This window comes from Nematolebias whitei, chromosome 1, assembly GCF_014905685.2.
Source record: "Nematolebias whitei isolate Nwh7 chromosome 1, NemWhi1, whole genome shotgun sequence".
NCBI lineage: Eukaryota > Metazoa > Chordata > Actinopteri > Cyprinodontiformes > Rivulidae > Nematolebias > Nematolebias whitei.
The window spans coordinates 5232135-5250313 of NC_056498.1; the positions used below are offsets into that span (position 1 = coordinate 5232135).

An 18179-nucleotide genomic window follows, 5' to 3' on the forward strand; every position below is an offset into this window, starting at 1 on the left:
CGGGGAAACAAAACAGCCACTGGCCAAAAGGATGGCCCAGCACAGAAGATCAACATCATCAGGCCTGGACTCTGCGGTCTACACTCATCTCCAGGCCAGCGGTCACTCTTTCAGGGATGAAGATGTGCACATCCTGGACAGAGAGGAACGATGGTTTGAGAGAGGAGTAAAGGAGGCCATCTTTGTGAAAAGAAACCGTCCATCGTTAAACAGGGGTGGAGGCCTCCGGGTTCAATTGTCCCCCTCTTACAATGCTGTGATTGCTAGTATCACTCAGCCCTCTGTGAATAGTAAACAGCCATCAGTGTGCTAATGATCCATTGTTAGGCTGATGGTCCTTCTTGAGCATGTGATCAGCTGGTTTTGGTTGTCAGCAGCAAAACTGGTTGATCCACTCTGAGAAGGTGCTTTTTAAGAGACTGAGCTGAATACAGCACCTCAGACTGAGGAAGTCTCTCGGATGAGAGACGAAACGTTTCTACATTTTTTGTTGTTTTGCTTTGTTTTGTTTTTTTGAATGTCCAGAGGACCAGATTTAACTTTTTTAGACCATTTTCTTTTGTTATTTTCAATTTGTATGCTTTCTTTTATGATTGTCTATTATTGCCTTTGTTGTCTACTGTTATCATCATTCTTTGTTAAACTCAGGTCTCTCTTGTAAATGAGTCCCCGAGGCTCAATGGAACTAACCTGTATAAATAAAGGTTGAATGAATGAATACCAAAACGTTCAGCTCTATAGCTTTTTGAAATATTTAGCCTTTTTGTGCCATTTTTTTCTCATAGAAAATTATGAGCTCATTTTACATCCTTCAGATCTTTAGATCTGTTTACAGCCTTTTACTGCTCTTTTCACATTTTGTTCTGCTTCAGCTTCTTTCAGCTTCCTAACAAACATTTTTTTCATCTTATTTCAACTGTTTTGTGCTCTTTTAAGGTTCTTTCTGCTAAGTACATTTTTGTGCTTCTTCTAACTACTTTCTGCTAATTTCAGCTTGTTATGCTCATTTCAGCTTATTTCTGCTTTTTCTGCTATTTTAGCTACTATTTAGCAGTTTTTATGCTAATTTAAGCTTTTTCACGTAATTCCACATTTTTTAAGTTCATTTAAACTTTTTTTAGCCTAATTAAGCAAAACTATGCTCTCTACACTTCCTTCTTGTATTTTCTGCTTCTTTCTGTCTTATTTTAGCTACTTTTTAGCTCTTTTTTTTGTTGTTGCAAATTTCTGCTTTTTTCAGATAATTTCCACTTTTTTGTGCTCATTTCTGCTTTTTTCAGCCTAATTGGGCAAATGTGCTCTTTCTGCTTTCTATAGCTAATTTAAGCATATTCTAACTTTTCACCTATCTTTTCAGCGTTTTTAGCAAATTTCAGCTGTTTTCAGATCAATTCATTTTTTTATGGTAATTTCTGCTATTTTCAGCCTACTTAAATTATTTCTGCTAATTTCAACTTGTTATGCTCCTTTCAACTTTTTCCTGCTAGTTTCAGCTTTTTCTGCTAGTCCAGCTACTTTTTAGCTGTTTTTTGATACATTTAGTTTTTTTTAACTAATTCCACTTTTTTAAAGATCATATCAGCTCTTCTGGTACTTTAGGTTCCTTTCTATTTTTCAGCTACTTTTCAGCTTTTTTAGCTAATTTCCTATTTTTTGTGCTAATTTCTGCTTATTTAAACCTAATTCAGCAAATATGTGTTTTTTCAGGTTTCTTCTTCTAACATTGGCTTGTTTATGTTTTTTTTTTCATTTCAGCTACATTTCAGCATATTTTTTAGCTAATTTCAGTTGTTTTTCAGCAAGTTCTTCTCCAATATGCATTCAATTCAATTCAGTTTATTTATATAGCGCCATATCACAACAAAGGTGTCTCAAGGCACTTTACAGGAACATTCACATACATAGAAATGCCAATTATTAAAGTTCTCTATCTAAGGAAGCTCCTTCATTCACACTGTATTTTTGCAGGAAATGCAAATTCCATCCATCCATCCATTATCTTTTACCCGCTTCTTCCATTGTTGTGTCACGGGGGTCGCCGGTGCCCATGTCCAGCGATCACTGTGCGAGAGGCGGGGTACACCCTGGACAGGTCGCAAGTCAATCACAGGAACACATAGAGACAAATGAGACAAACAACCATTCACTCTCTCACTCACACCTAGAGACAATTTAGAGTTACCAATCAGCCTAACATGCATGTTTTTGGTCTGTGGGAGAAAACCGGAATACCCGGAGAAAACCCACGCATGCTTGGAGAGAGCATGCAAACTCCACCCAGAAAGGTCCCCGGACCGGGATTTGAACCAGGGACCTGCTCGCTGCAAATCAGCAGCTCTACAAGTTGCACCACTGTGCTACCTACTTGACATCATATGGCATTAAATTAAATTCAAAGATTTGACCAAAAAGGCTACAATTTAAGATTAATTAGTTCAAAATGTGACTTTAAAGAAATGCTGGGCCTTTTATTTTCAGCCACTTTCTGCTTTTTGCATCAGTTTATTATTTTTTTCTGTCCTCTCACATCTGTCCTTCTCCACTCTGACAGGACTTCTCAGCCTATTTGGCCTTTTCAGGCATCGTTCTGCACAATGCACAGCTGTATGAGACTTCACAGCTGGAAAACAGGCGCAATCAGGTGGGTGGCATCATTTCTTTTTGTTAATTTGGGTCTGAGCACGTACAGATTTGTGTTCATTGAATTGTGTGCGTGCATGTGTGTGTGTGTGTGTGTGTGTGTTTGTGTGTGTGCATGTGCAGGTGTTGTTGGACCTTGCCAGTCTGATCTTTGAGGAGCAACAGTGTCTGGAGGTTTTACTGCGGAGGATCGCAGGAACTATCCTGTCCTTCATGCAGGCCCAGGCTTGCACCATCTTCATTGCTGATGATGACTCCATGGTTAGGACACACACACACACACACACACACACACACACGCACGCACGCACGCACGCACGCACACACACACACACACACACACACACACACACACACACATAAACTTTTAGTTATCCATGTTTAAAATGCGAGCCTTGGTCTGAGTTCACACTTGGTCTGAGTAACTTCCCGGAAGATGGCGTCGCTGTGCATGGCCTGCCCTCCACCTCTGTCTGCAGTGATAATGTTTTTTCTGTTTTTGTCATTTTTCACCTACAACATCGACTCATTGCTGGTTTATGAACGCCATCAACTCCTAAATCTCCGACTATCTGCCTCCAGTCTCGCTTTGTTTGATCATAATGATCGTAACTCTGGACCCCCTCTTGGACCCCCACCTCTGCTTGAAGACTTTCCTGTTTACCTCCACCCTGGTATCCTGCCCGCTCGAAGACATCGCTCCAGGTGCCGTGGAAAACGGGCCGGCCGTCTTGTGAGGATCAACCGAGGACCACATCTTAAATCACCTGTCCTGGTGCTGCGCCGATCCACCCGAGTCCTTCCCGGTCGGGTCGGGTCACGCTTCCACAGCGGACATGTTCGCCACGGCTGGGCTTCCGGTCGTTGGAGTCGCGGGTCGAACTCCACAAATCTGACACAGCTGGTCTTAACTTCATGGACAACTTCTCCTGCTGTGATTCCTACAAGGATTGCATTGATAAACACCAGGTCACTGGCTAATAAAACGTTTATCTTGAAGGACTTTTTCTCCTCCACCGGTCTGGACTTCTGCGTGACTGAGACATGGCTCTCCTGTGGTGAGTTCATGGCCCTGTCGGAAATTTTACCACCGGACTGTTCTTATTTTAATGCTCCGAGAATGTCAGGCAAAGGTGGTGGATTATTAACTATTTTCAAAAAACGTTGGAACTTCAAGCTGATTGGTTGAGTTTTCAACAGATGAGGAATAAATGCACAACTGCCATCAAAGCTGCAAAACGCAACTATTTATTATCTCAGACCTCCAAAAATCTAAATGACCCTAACAGATTCTGGAAAACCATCAAATCTCTCTCAGGCACCCCTCAATCATCTGATCTCCCATCTCAACTTCTCGTTAACTCTGTTCCTGTGTCAAACAAGCACGAGATCCTGAACTGTTTCAACAAACATTTTGTTGCTTCTAGTTCTTTATTTGACACAGTAACTAATGGAAAATCAGCCACTTCACTTAATAATCAAACTTCTACAAATCAAATCCTTCCTACAAGTCAATTCTCAGTTAATCACTTCTTCTCTTTTTCTCCATTCTCAGTTAGTGAGGTCAATAAACTGTTAAAAGATCTTGATCCTAAAAAATCTGCAGGACCAGATGAACTCCCACCTTATTTCTTAAGGCTGGCTGCTCATATCATCACAGTCCCTGTGACCCACATCTTTAATCTCTCCATGAGCCAAAACTCCATTCCAGATGCTTGGAAAACAGCCTTTGTTCTTCCTTTGCTGAAGGGAGGTGACCCCACCTCACTGAACAACTATCGACCAATCTCTAAACTCTGCATTTTAGCCAAGGTTCTAGAAAAACTGATAAACTCTCAAATGAAAAATTACCTGGACTCATTTAACATCTTACCTCTCCATCAATCTGGTTTCAGGAAACAACACAGCACAACGACTGCTTCACTGAATGTTCTTAATGACATTGTTGAAGCACTGGATGCTAAGGATTATTGTGCTGCACTTTTCTTAGACCTGTCTAAAGCTTTTGACACTGTGGATCATAACATCTTGTGTCATAAGCTCTCAGAAATCAGTTTCTCAGAACACACCATTGGTTGGTTCTCTAACTATCTCTCAGACCGGAGGCACTGTGTTCAACATAATGGTATTTCCTCTAGTTATTTAACAGTCAACAATGGTGTACCTCAAGGCTCAGTTTTAGGACCCACCCTCTTTACAATCTACATACGTAATGTAGGTAAAAACATCCCTGATGCATCCATACATTTCTGTGCTGATGACTCAGTTATTTATTGTCGAGCTAAAACAGTTGAAAAGGCTTTCCAGCTTTTGTAATCTGCATTTGACATCATCCAGACAGATTTGTTCCACCTCAAACTTGTCCTAAATACTGACAAAACCAAAGGGATGCTTTATTCAAATAGGAAGTTGGTCCCAGCAGTTCTTCCTCTGATTTCATCATCAAATGGTGTCCCAATTGAGTTTGTTGATTCCTATAAATATTTGGGTATCTTGGTCGACTCACATCTCTCTTTTAAGCTCCATGTCGAAAACTTGGTAAAGAAACTGAAAGTTAAACTGGGTTTCTTCTTCAGAAACAGATCCTGTCTAACTCTGAATGCTAGGAAACACCTTGTATCTGTGATTTTCCTTCCCTCCATTGATTACGGTGTTATTATTTATATGAACACTCCTACAAGCATCCTGCGGATGTTGGATGCTGTCTATCATGGTGCACTAAGATTCATAACTGGCTGTGATTATCGTACACATCACTGCACCCTGTATTCACTGGTTAACTGGACATCATTAACTTCACGCAGACTCTCACTGGTACATTTTCATCTTTAAATCACTTCTTGGTCTGCTGCCTTCATACATCTCTTCCTACATGTCTCTGCGTGAGTGCAGCTACAGCGTGCACTGTCAGGACATTATTACCTGCAGTGTTCCCTCAGTGCGGTCTGAACTAGGCAAAAGGGCCTTCTCCTATTCCGCTCCTGTTTCCTGGAATATCCTACAAAAAAGATTTGAAGCTCTCGACCGTGACCTCTTTAAGTGGCTTTAAGAATCTGTTGTACTCCTGACAAAGACCAATGCAGACATGTTCCTGTTTTTTTTAGTTTTCTACATTCGCCTTAGAATCTAGCTGTTTTTTGTTACTTTTCATTTTTGGCCATCCTATTTGTTAAAAAAAAAAAAGCTCTGTATGCCTTTTTATAACTGTCTACTGTTGTCGCTGTTGTCCATTGTTATCATCATTCTTTGTTGAAATCAGGTCTCTCTTGTAAATGAGTCCTCAAGGCTCAATGGGATCTACCTGTCTAAATAAAGGTTGAATGAAAACTGGTACAGATACCAGCTAATGTTTTGAGCTTCAAACTGCTGTGTTTTGAGGCGAGCTGTTCAAATCCCGTTTTTCTGCTGTGTTATACAGGCCACCCAAATATAATAAGGACTTCATGGCTGAACTCTCTGACATTTTAACTTGGATTCTGCTCAGATTTGATCGGGTTTTGATTCTGGGAAATTTCAATATACATGTCTGTTGCCCTGAAAAGCCGCTGACTCAGGACTTTCTAGATCTGATCCAGTCTCTGAATTTTGTACAGAATGTTGTAGGACCAAATCACCAGCATGGCCACACACTGGATTTAGTGTTAACCTATGGTTTATCTCTTTCCGAGTTAGGAATTGGGGTTGCGGTTTTCTCCGACCACAAACCCATTTCTTTCAACACTTCTTTTGTCAATTAGTCCAAACCCCCTCCCCCTCCAGCCAGGCCTTGTTGAATATTTAACCCTTCCACTGCTGCGCTCTTTTCCTCTGCTTTTACTAAAAACTCTCTCTCAGTCTCTGAATCCTCTTCCATCAACACCCATGAGCTAGTCACTGTTCATCAAGAGACCTGTGCTAAGGTTCTTGACCTAGTTGCACCATTAAAAATTAGGCATCCAAAGCGCACTCCACACCCTTGGATGAATGAGATCACTCACGCAGCCAAACATCAGTGCAGGAAAGCTGAACGTAAATGGAAGAAGGACAAACTTCACGTTTCTTTTATGCTAAAAACATGTTACAAAGAGTACCAGGCCACTGTTAAATCAGAAAAAAGAAGATATTTCTCCCAAATCATCGCCTCAAACAGCCACAGTCCCGCGTTCTTTTCAACACCATTAACTCCATTTTAACCGTGCTTCAGTCTGCCAACTGGGAGGCCTCTGCAGTTACATGTGACAACTTTGTCAGTTTCTTTGTTAAAAAGGTTGTGTTGATCGGGTCACTGATTCTTCACACCATAGCTGGCCCCTTCTGTCTTTGTCCCCTCCACATCAGTCTTTAACCAGTTTGAACCCATTTCCCTCTCATTTCTAAATGACGTCATTGGTCATATGAAACCCTCAGGTTCCCCTGCTGACCCCATCCCTGCATCGTTTTTTAAACAAGTCCTACCGGACCCTCTGTTCTTGACATTGTAAACAGCAGTATGGCTACAGGTGTAGTTCCTGATGCTTTTAAACATGCAGTGGTAACTCCTTTAATAAAAAAGCCCGGCCTTGACACTTAAACCTGCTCAAACTTCAAACCCATCTCCAAACTTGCCTTTCTTTCTAAGATCCTGGAGAAAATAGTTTTCACTCAATTAAATGAGTTATTGAGTGGAAATTCTATTCTTGAAATCTTTCAGTCTGGCTTTAAGAAATTACACAGCACTGAAACATCCTTAGTTAGGGTCTGCAACGACATTCTTCTGGCAAATGACTCTGGTCAGTCTGTAGTCCTGGTACTCCTTGACCTTACCGCTGCATTTGATACTGTGGACCACAGTATCCTTTTATCCCGACTAGAACACTGGGTTGGGATTACTGGTGCAGCGTTAGAATGGTTCCATTCATAATTGAGTGACAGGAGTTTCTTTGTTAATTTTGCTAACTATCTACTTCAGTGCCTCTTTCCTGTGGGGTCCCACAAAGCTCCATTCTTGGACCCCTTCTGTTTTCATTGTATCTCCTCCCCTTAAGGTCTATCCTGAGGAAACATGGTCTTTCCTTTCATTGTTATGCTGATGACTCTCAGATTTATCTGCTGTTAACACCTAACATCCATTTGCCCTTTGTTAAAATGTCTTGATGACATCAAGACTTGGATAGCTGCAAACTTTTTGAGTTTTAATGATCAGAAGACTGAGGTCATTTTGTTTAACCCTAACTCTGCCACTGTCACTGATCCTTCAAACCTGGACTTCCTTCAGCCATATCTAAAACAGTCTATTACCAATCTCGGGATAGTTTTAGACTCAGACTTTAAGTTTAATAAGCAGATAAATTCTGTTCTTCAAAAAAGCTTCTTTCAGCTAAGGCAGATAGCTAAGCTCAAGTCCCTGCTGTCCAGATCCGACCTTGAAAAATTAGTCCATGCATTTATTACAACCCGGCTGGACTACTGTAACTCACTTTATGCTGGGGTCTCTCTCTCACGTCTCCAACTTGTCCAAAATGCTGCAGCTCAGCTACTAACAGGAACTCGCAGGTTTGAGCACATTACTCCAGTTCTGTCCTCCCTTCACTGGTTTCCTGTGCATGTCAGAGTTGATTTTAAGATTCTTCTGCTGACATTTAAGTGTGTTAATGGCCTTGCACCCTCATACCTCTCCGACCTCCTTCATCCTTATACTCCTTCTCGGTCCTTGAGATCATCAGACCAGCTTCTTTTGGCCGTACCAAAAACCAGGCTGAAGCTCAGAGGAGATGGGGTGTTTTCAGTCATGGGCCCTAAACTCTGGAACAATCTGTCCATCAACATTCGACAGGCCACCTCAGTCTCTGCTTTTAAATCTCTCCTCAAAACACATCTGTACTCATTGGCATTTAACAGGGTTATCTCATTTGGTATTTCATTGTTGATGACTGTGTTCATCCATTTTCCTTTTACTCCCTGACTTTTAACGCAGGGTGATTTGTTTTAGTATTTCATTGTTTCTCATAATATTTCATGTTTTTATGCTTTTATTCATGTTGCTGTAATATCTTGGTATTAATATTTGATCCTGTGGTCTTTTTTGGTAAGCACTTTGATAACAGTTACTGTTTTAAATGTGCTATATAAATAAATGTGACTTGACTTGACTGATGATGTACCCCACCAGAGCCATCCATGCATTATCTTCCATTTGTTCAGAAGTCGGGTTGCGGGGGCAGCACCTTGAGCAGAGAAGCTCAGACATCTCTTTCCATAGCCACCTCTTCCAGCTCTTCTGGGAGAATTCCAAAGCGTTCCCAGGCCAACCAAGAAACAGCCTCTCCAGTGGGTCCTGGGTCTTCCCCAGGGTTTCCTCCCAGTCGGACATGCCCGAAGCACCTCCCTAGGGAGTCGTCCAGGGGGCATCCTTACCAGATGCCCGAAGCACTTCAACTGGCTCCTCTCAATGTGGAGGAGCAGCGGTTCTACTCCGACTCTCTCTCGGATAACCAAACTTCTCACCCTATCTCTAAGGGAGAGTCCAGCCACCCTGCGGAGGAAACTCATTTCAACCGCCTGTATCTGTGATCTCATTCTTTCGGTCAATATCCAGAGCTCGTGACCATATGTCATGTTCGGCCGTCAGGAATGTTTGAACCCACGTGCAGGAGGATGACAAGGACGCTCGAGGAATAAATAAAAATATATTTATTTAAACAGAACAAAATCAAAACGCTGACAGGGCAGCTACTCACAAATTAATCGGATGGACGGAACGGAAGGCTGAACACAACACCATAGAAGGACAATCCCGAGACAAAGACAAGACACCAGTGAACTGAATATATACACACACACTGATTAGGACAATGACAGACACCTGCAGTGATTAACATTAGACACAGGTGAGACAGGGGCTGAACACAAGGGAAAAACACTGAGTGCTGGAAACATCAGGAAACAGACCAAACCCCCACACCATAGGTGAGGGTAGGAGCGTAGACCGACCAGTAAACAGAGAATTTTGCCTTACAGCTCAGCTCTCTCTTCACCACAACGGACCGGTACAGAGTCTGCAATACTGCAGACACTGCACCAATCTGTCTGTCAATCTCACGCTCCATTCTTCCCTCACTCGTGAACAAAACCCTGAGATACTTGAACTCCTCCACTTGAGGCAGAACCTCACCCTTGTTCTGGAGAGAGCAATCCACCTTTTTCCGGTTGAGGACCATGGCCTCAGATTTGGAGGTGCTGATTCTCATCCCAGCTGCTTCACACTTGGCTGCAAACCGCTCCAGTGAGAGCTGAAGATCACGGCATGATGATGCCAACAGGACCACATCATCTGCAAAGAGCAGAGATGGAATCCTGAAACCACCGAACCAAAAACTCTCTGCCCGCTGGCTGCACCGAGAAATTCTGTCCATAAAAGTTATGAATAGAATCGGTGACAACGGGCAGCCCTGGCGGAGTCCAACTCCCACCCTGAAGGGGTACGACCTACTGCCGGCAAAGCGAACCAAGCTCTCGCACCGCTTGTACTGTATAGGGACTGAACAGCTCGTAGTAACGGGCTTCCAATCCCATACTCACGGAACACCTCCAACAGTGTACCCCAAGGAACACAGTCAAATGCCTTCTCCAAATACACAAAACAGATGTAGACAGGATGGGCAAACTCCCATGACCCCTCGAGGACCCTAGTGAAGGTAAAGAGATGATCCAGTGTTCCACAGCCAGGATGGAACCCACATTGTTCCTCCTGGATATGAGGTTTGACCAACGATCGGACTTGCTTCTCCAGTACCACTGAATAGACCTTACCAGGGAGGTTGAGGAGAGTGATGCCCCTATAATTGGAGCACACCCTCCAGTCCCCCTTTTTGAAGAGGGGAACCACCACCCTAGTATGCCAATCCAGTGGAACTGCCCCCAATGTCCATACAAGGTTGCAAATGCGTGTCAACCAAGACAGCCCCACAACATCCAGAGCCTTAAGGAAATCAGGGTGAATCTCATCCACTCTCAGAGCCCTGCCGCCTCGGAGCTTTTTAACTATTTTGGTGACTTCAGCCACAGTTATGGATGGATCAACCCCAAAGTCCCTTGACTCATCTTCCTCCATAGAAGACATGCTGGTGGGATTGAGAAGGTCCGAGAAGTATTCCTTTCACCTCCCGACAACATCACTGGTTGAGGTCAACAGCAGCCCACCTTCACTGAATATAGTGTGTAGTGAACTAGACCTCTGACATCAATCTGTCTCTGAAGACCTTCAGGGGACAGGAACTGTTATTTCATTAATTTGAATCCAGAAATACAAATGATCTCATCAAGAGACTATTTAATTGTATCCTGAATTAATCAATTGAAAGAACACTCTTCTTTTTTATATTATCATTACTATTTTACAATATCTTGATAATCAAAAGTGTGTTTAGTTCATACCATTTCTAAATTTTGAAGTAAACCACTCATTTAAATCAACTGTGAAACAGTATTAATGATTTTTAAACCTCATTAGACTTGGATCATACAAGTAAATGTCTATTTACGAAGTAAGTGTGCATTCACTCTTCTGTCTGTGTGAGGAGTGGACCTGATGTCGGTCGAAAGTCAGAGACAAGTTATGAGAACGAAGTTCCTTGTTTTTAAAACTCTCAGACAGTAAATAAGAACTGGCTGGCACCTGCTTTCTCTTACTTCTTCAAAATATTTCTCTGTCTGTACTAACCGTTCTTAAAACATTTCTGCCGTCTGTTGACTTCTAATAACCCTCTGACATCACTAAAACTACACACCTGCTTGTTGTTTCAAACAACCAGGAAGTACCAAGTGACAGGAAGTGGATACCCTTTAAAAGGCAACACTTCTTGGAACTGTTCAGTCTTTTCCAGTCTTTGAGTTTTTCCAGTCTTCTTGGAACTTTCAGCCTTACATTGAAGACTCAGTCTTACTGGGGTCTTCCAGCTGAACTAAGTAGCTGATGGATTTGACCATGCGCCAATGGTCCGTCCATTCCAGCGTAGTCACAGCCTGCCTCGGCTGTGACTCAACCCGAACATTAAATGTTCAACTTCTAAGGAAGCTTATTCTGTTGAACTGAGTACTTCGTCACGACTTCTGACGACCCCAGCCACTCTGACCGGAGACGCTGAAAAGGGAGCGTGCCAATGGACCTCTGTTCCGGAGTTGATGCATCCTCTGCTAAGGTAACAAAGTCGTTGCACGCCCTGAGTGTACCAGAGGGCTGAGCTGGATTTGGAGGAAGGGTGCCGTTTTCTGGTTCAACACATAACTTTCATCCATCTAAACCTCCTCTTTAAATCTTTAAACTTCTATTCTCCTTCTCTTTAATAACTGCTTATCCACTGTAAAGCAAGACCTCCAACACCATACTGATTTAATTTATCAAGCAGAATGGTGTGATCAATAGTGTCAAATGCCTTTTTTAAATCCACGAATATACTTATACAATGTTGTTTTTTATCAATCGCTGTAATAATTTGTTCAATCAACTCCATAAGAGCTAAGGATGTTGAACAATTTGATCTAAAACCATATTGACTATTACTTAAAATATTATTTTTTTCAAGAAATTTATCTAATCTGGTCATAAACAATTTTTCAAGAATTTTAGAGAATTGTGGCAATAAGGATATAGGCCTATAATTACTAAATACACGTTTGTCACCATTTTTAAAAAGAGGAACTATTTTAGCTATTTTCATTCTGTCTGGGAATATACCTTTTGAGAATGATAGATTACAAATATACGTAAATGGTTCAATGACATGACTTATTATTTCCTTTACTACCACCATATCCATATCTTCACAATCCTTTGATCTTTTGTTAGCAAATCTATTGACAACCTTCATTATTTCCTCCTCATCTGTTCTACCCAAAAACATACTGTTAACGCAACCATTACTTAAATAACTTACATTTTTTTCCACATTAGGAATCATAGCTGCAAGGCTAGACCCAACATTAACAAAATAATTATTAAATCCATTAACAATTTCATAATCGTCATGGATTTCCACATCATTCTCTACAAAATTTTGTGAAGTCTCGTTCTCATTTTATGCGTTTTCAAAACATTATTTATTACTCTCCAAGTTGTACGCATATCACCACTACATTCATGTAGTGATTTACTATAGTATTCCCTCTTGTGTTTCCTTATGATCCCAACTAATTTGTTTTTGTACTTTTTATATTTTTCTTCAGCCTCTTGAGTTTTCAATTTCAAGAAACACGAATACAGATGATTCTTTTTTTTTACAAGCATTTCTCAATCCTTTTGTCATCCATGGTTGATCCACTGTATCTTTCCGTACATCATTTTTTAGCATACAATTTTTTTTGTACAAGACCTCTAGAATTGTCATAAATTCATCATAAGATTTGTTCACATCATCTACATATACATCATCCCATTTTTGTTTATCCAACTCATCTTTTAATTTGTTCAATGTTTTTTTTGAAGTGTTTATTATTTTGTTCTTTCTTATAATTGTTTTAACTATATCATCATCATTCTTATTAATAGTGAAAACTGGTAAATGATCACTGAGATCTGCCTTCAAAATACCACTCAGCACATCACCCTCTGTTACATTTGTAAAAATATTATCAATTATTGTAGCACTTTGATTTGTGATTCTTGTAGGATTTGATATTAATGGACAAAAAATTAAACTATACATTGAATTTATGAATGTACTTATGTTTTTTGAATCAGTGATATTTCCCAAGTCAATATTGAAATCTCCACATAAAAAAACTTTTTTATTTCTTCTCTTTTCTAGCAACTCCAATATTTTATCAGTGAATAACTCAATATTTGAGGATGGAGATCGATATACACAACTTATTATGATGTTCTTTCCATTATTTTTTATTATTTCTATTGTTATCATTTCCAACATATTTTCCACAATTATTGACATTTCGCTAATCAATTTGCATTTTATTTCATGGTTTATAAATATAGCCACACCTCCACCTCTTTTGTTTTTTCTGTTCATATGATATAATTCATACCCTTCAATAAAAGCATTATTTATATTTCCTTCATTTAACCATGTCTCAGATAATGTTATTATTTTGAAAGTCTTGTTTAACCCTTTTAAATAATCTGAAATGTTTGATATGTTTGCATTTAAGCTTCTACAATTTAGATGCACAATAGAAAGATCTTTGTTAGTTGTGTTTATATCATTAAACTGATCATCATTATAATATATACTTTCATTTCTAAATGGAAAAAAAATTCTGTCGATCTCATCTTCAACATTGAATTCTGATTCATCTTACGTCATTATAATTCAGTGTATTTATTCATCAGACTTTTTCTTATGAATTTTGTGTTCAATATATCATTATCTATGTTTATTTGTCATCTAGATTTATCTGAATTTGTCAAGATCCTTCATGTCTTTTATTATTTTTGCTTGCGATCCATCTTGAGCTTTTATCCATACTTTTCCATTTCTTGTCCATGTAGAAAATACTTTTTGTTTTTTTAATAACTGTGCTTCACGTGCCAGATTTCCATTTCTTTTTGTTAAATGTTCATTTATATACACTTTTGTTCCCTTGAGTTTTTTTGCCTGCATTATTACCTTATTTCTTAATTTCCTGCTAATGAATTTCAAAACAATAACCGGTTTAGACTTATCAATTTTGCTGGGCAGGGTGTGACACAAAGAGATGTCTTCATGATTTTAATAATAATAACTAACACTTTAATTTTTTCTGTGACTTATTTGCAGTATGATAAATGGTAGGAGCATAATATACGCTCCCAATGTTTTGTTGGTCTTTTTTTTGTAAATAATTACCTTTTTTTTGCGGTTTTATTTATTTATTTATTTTTGTAACTTGAGACCTATGACGTCATCAAATACTCAAGTTCTACTCTGGTTTTATTATGTTAATGTCGAGTTTAAAAATTATATACTCGTTCAACCCCTAGTCTGGGGACAGAGGAGACCAGTTTCTCAAGTTTAGAAATAGGAATGCTCTCCCATTCATGTCTAATACAGGCCTCTAACTGTTCAATCGTCTTGGGCCTTCTTTGTCACACCCTCTTCTTTATGATGCGCCAAATGTTCTCTATAGGTGAAAGATCTGGACTGAAGGCTGGCCATTTCAGTACCCGGATCCTTCTCTTAAGGAGCCCTAATGTTGTGATTGCTGCAGAATGTGGTCTGGCATTATCGTGTCTTCCCTAAAAGAGATGACGTCTAGATGGGAGCATATGTTGTTCTAGAACCTGATCATAGTTCTCTGCATTAATGGTAAATGGACTGTACTTCTATAGCACCTTTCAATCTTATTTCAAGATACTCAAAGCACTTTACACTACAATCTGTGCCCTCATTTACCCATTCATACAGCACTCTACATCTCTACAAAGCTAATTGAACAAGTCATTCTAATGAGACTAATCAGTGCTTTATCACATTCATACACTGATGGGACACACATCAGAGGCTATGAGGGGTTCAGTGTCTTGCCCAGGGACACTTCGGCATGTGACTGATGGTGGATTTGAACCCCCAACTCTTGCATTGGAGGACAATTGCTCTAACCATTCAGGGGCGGCTGTGGCTGAATGGTTAGAGCAGTTGTCCCCTTAATGGTGCCTTTCCAGACATGCAAGCTGCACATGCCACAAGCGCTCATGCAACCCCATACCATCAGTGATGCAGGCTTCTGAATGGAGCGTTGATAACAACTTGGGCTATCCTTGTCCTCTCTGGTCCCGATGACATGGCGTCCCAGTGTTCCATAAAGAACTTCAAATCGTGACTCATCTGACCACAGAACAGTCTTCCATTTTGCCACACTCCATTTTAAATGACCCCTGGCCCAGTGCAAACGTCTGAGCTTGTGGAGCTAGCTTAGAAATGGCTTCCTCTTTGCACTGTAGAGTTTCAGCTGGCAACGACAGATGGCACGATGTATTGTGTTCACTGACAATGCTTTCTGGAAGTATTCCTGAGCCCATTCTGTTATTTCCTTGACAGTGGCATTCCTGTTTGAGGTGCAGTGATGTTTAAGAGCCCTGAGATCACGAGCATCCAGTAGAGTTTTACGGCCTTGACCCTTATGCACAGCGATTGTTCCAGATTCTCTGAATCTTTTGATGATGTCATGCACGGTTGATGATGATAACTTAAAAGTCTTTGCTATTTTACGCTGGGTAACACCATTCTGGTATTGCTACATTATCTTTCTGCGCAACAATGGTGGAATTGGTGATCCTCTTACCATCTTGGCTTTTGAGAGACACTGACACTCTGAGAAGCTCTTTTTATACCCAATCATGTTGTCAATTGACCTTAAGTAAAGTACAGATACATGAAAAATGTACTTAAGTACAGTAACAAAGTATTTGTACTTAGTTACATCCCACCACTGATTATTATTAAAGTGTTTATTTTTGTAACTCCTGCATCTGAGTCTCTGCCTGCATTTTGGGTTCACTCCTACCCTGCCCTGTCAGAAACCCTGACAGTACGACGCAACCAAACCTGAACCCAGTGGGCAGAACACCTCTTGGCTTCACTCACCTGTTCAAGGAGCAGTCTCTGATGGAGCCCGTGATTTGGTGTGGCGTGTTACGGACTGAACCCGTCCGGACTCAAGAACGCTGCGGTCAGGCGGTGGAGCTCTTGCCCAAACCTCTTCTTGTTTTGGAGGAGGAAAAAGAGAGGGTCTAGCCCCAGGGTAACCGCCTGACATCCGAGGCCAATTCTCCTCTCTCTCCAGAACCGCTTGGCTACTCTGGATGGACGTCGGGGGAGGACGCAAAGCCGGAGGACAAGCTCTGTTCCGTTCCTGCCCCTCATCCTCATTGTCGCCGCCGGAGTGGCAGAAACCGGACCTGGAAACGATCCACGGTGCCCATTCCGGTACCACCGATGGATCCAACTTGGCTTGGTAGAGCCGAGTTTCCCAGAGGCAGTTCCGGTACCTCACCACCGCTCCGTGCTTCTCCTGCTCGGTTCGGTACGACTGAGCCTCCTGAGCACAGTTCCAGTGTTTCCATGGGGGCGGAACTTGACACCTCATCCCCGCATGAAGCCACCCTTATGACTGGAACCAACCCACCTCAGCTACAACCCAGTGAAATCACCTAGTGTAACAGGACTTTACAAAGTTTACTCACCTCTGCTAAAAACAAACCGGACTGTATTGACACTGTTTTCCCTTGCCGAGAAGTTTTTACTATCCCAACCCGGTCTGACCCAGCTCCTAGTTCCAGAACCTCCAGAACCCACAGTCCCAGTACCTGCAGTCCCAGAACCTCCAGAACCTGCAGTCCCAGAACCTGCAGCCCCAGAGCCTCCAGAACCTGCAGAACCCACAGTTCACCCTCAACCTGCAGTTCACCCTCAACCTGCAGTTCACCCTCAACCTACAGTTCACCCTCAACCTGCAGTTCACCCTCAACTTGCAGTTCACCCCGAACCTGCAGCCAGCCCTGAACCTGCAGCCAGCCCAGAGCCTGCAGCCAGCCCAGAGCCTGCAGCCTGCCATGAACCTGCAGCCAGCACAAAGACTGCAGCCACCACTGAAGCTGCTGAGCGGCCCCAGACAGACTCTGTGCCTGCCTGTTCCAGTTTGGGGGTCCAGACAGACTCCTCTCGGGCCTGCTCAGCTGTGGGGGCCCAGACGGACTCCTCTCCTGTCTACTCAGCCATGGGGGTCTAGACCTGTCTCTCCTGCCGCAGAAGATCTTGCCGCAGAAGATCCCGCTGCCGCTGACCTGTCTGCTGAGCTCCTCGCCGCCGACCCGTCTGCTGAGCTCCTCGCCGCCAACCCGTCTGCTGAGCTCCTCGCCGCCGACCCGTCTGCTGAGGTCTTCGCCGCCGACCCGTCTTCTGAGGTCCTCGCTCCTAGTCCATCCTCTGGGGTTCTCACTCCTCGTCTGCCCGTTGAGATCCTCACTTCTGGTCCTTCCACTGAGATTCTCACTCCTGGTCCATCCACCAAAGTCCTCGTTCCTGCCCCATCCACCGAAGTTCTCGTTCCTGCCCCATCTAATGAGGTCCTCGCTCCTGGGTCCTCACCTCAGCCTGAAGTCTTAACTTCAAGCCAGCCTGGGATCTTCACTCTTGTCCCGACCGCAGAATATCCAGAGTCGGCTGCAGAAAATCCTGGTCTGCCTCAGGTCTTCGCCCATGGCCCGCCTGAGGTCTTCATCCCTAGCCCGGCTGAAGTCTTCATCCCTGGCCCACCTGAGGTTTTTGCTCCCCGGTCCGCCTGAGGTCTTCACTCCTGACCTGACCATAGAAGATCCTGAGTCATCTGTAGAAGATCCTAGTCTACCTGAGGTCTTCGTCTCTGGTCCGCCTGAGGTTTTCATCCCCGGCCCACCTAAGGTCTTTGTCCCTGGCCCGTCTGAGACCTTCATCCCCAGCCCACCTGAAACCTTTGTCCCTGGCCCGCCTGAGACCTTGACCATCTGCCTGACCGGCCCCGGCTTGATGAATGGTCTCCCGACCGCCCATCTGACCTGTCCCTGCCTGAATGGCCCGTTGGACGACATCTCGACCGCCTGCCCGACCGGCCCC

General features: G+C 42.5%; 1 protein-coding gene across 1 annotated transcript in view; it reads left to right on the forward strand.

Annotated features, from left to right (window-relative positions):
- pde5ab (phosphodiesterase 5A, cGMP-specific, b) overlaps nucleotides 1–18179 on the forward strand; it is a 271503-nt gene that overhangs the window by 92128 nt on the left and 161196 nt on the right. The window contains exons 5-6 of the mRNA XM_037681538.1: nucleotides 2552–2641; nucleotides 2764–2901. Coding sequence (XP_037537466.1) covers nucleotides 2552–2641; nucleotides 2764–2901 — 228 coding nt within the window. The remainder of the gene's footprint in view (nucleotides 1–2551; nucleotides 2642–2763; nucleotides 2902–18179) is intronic.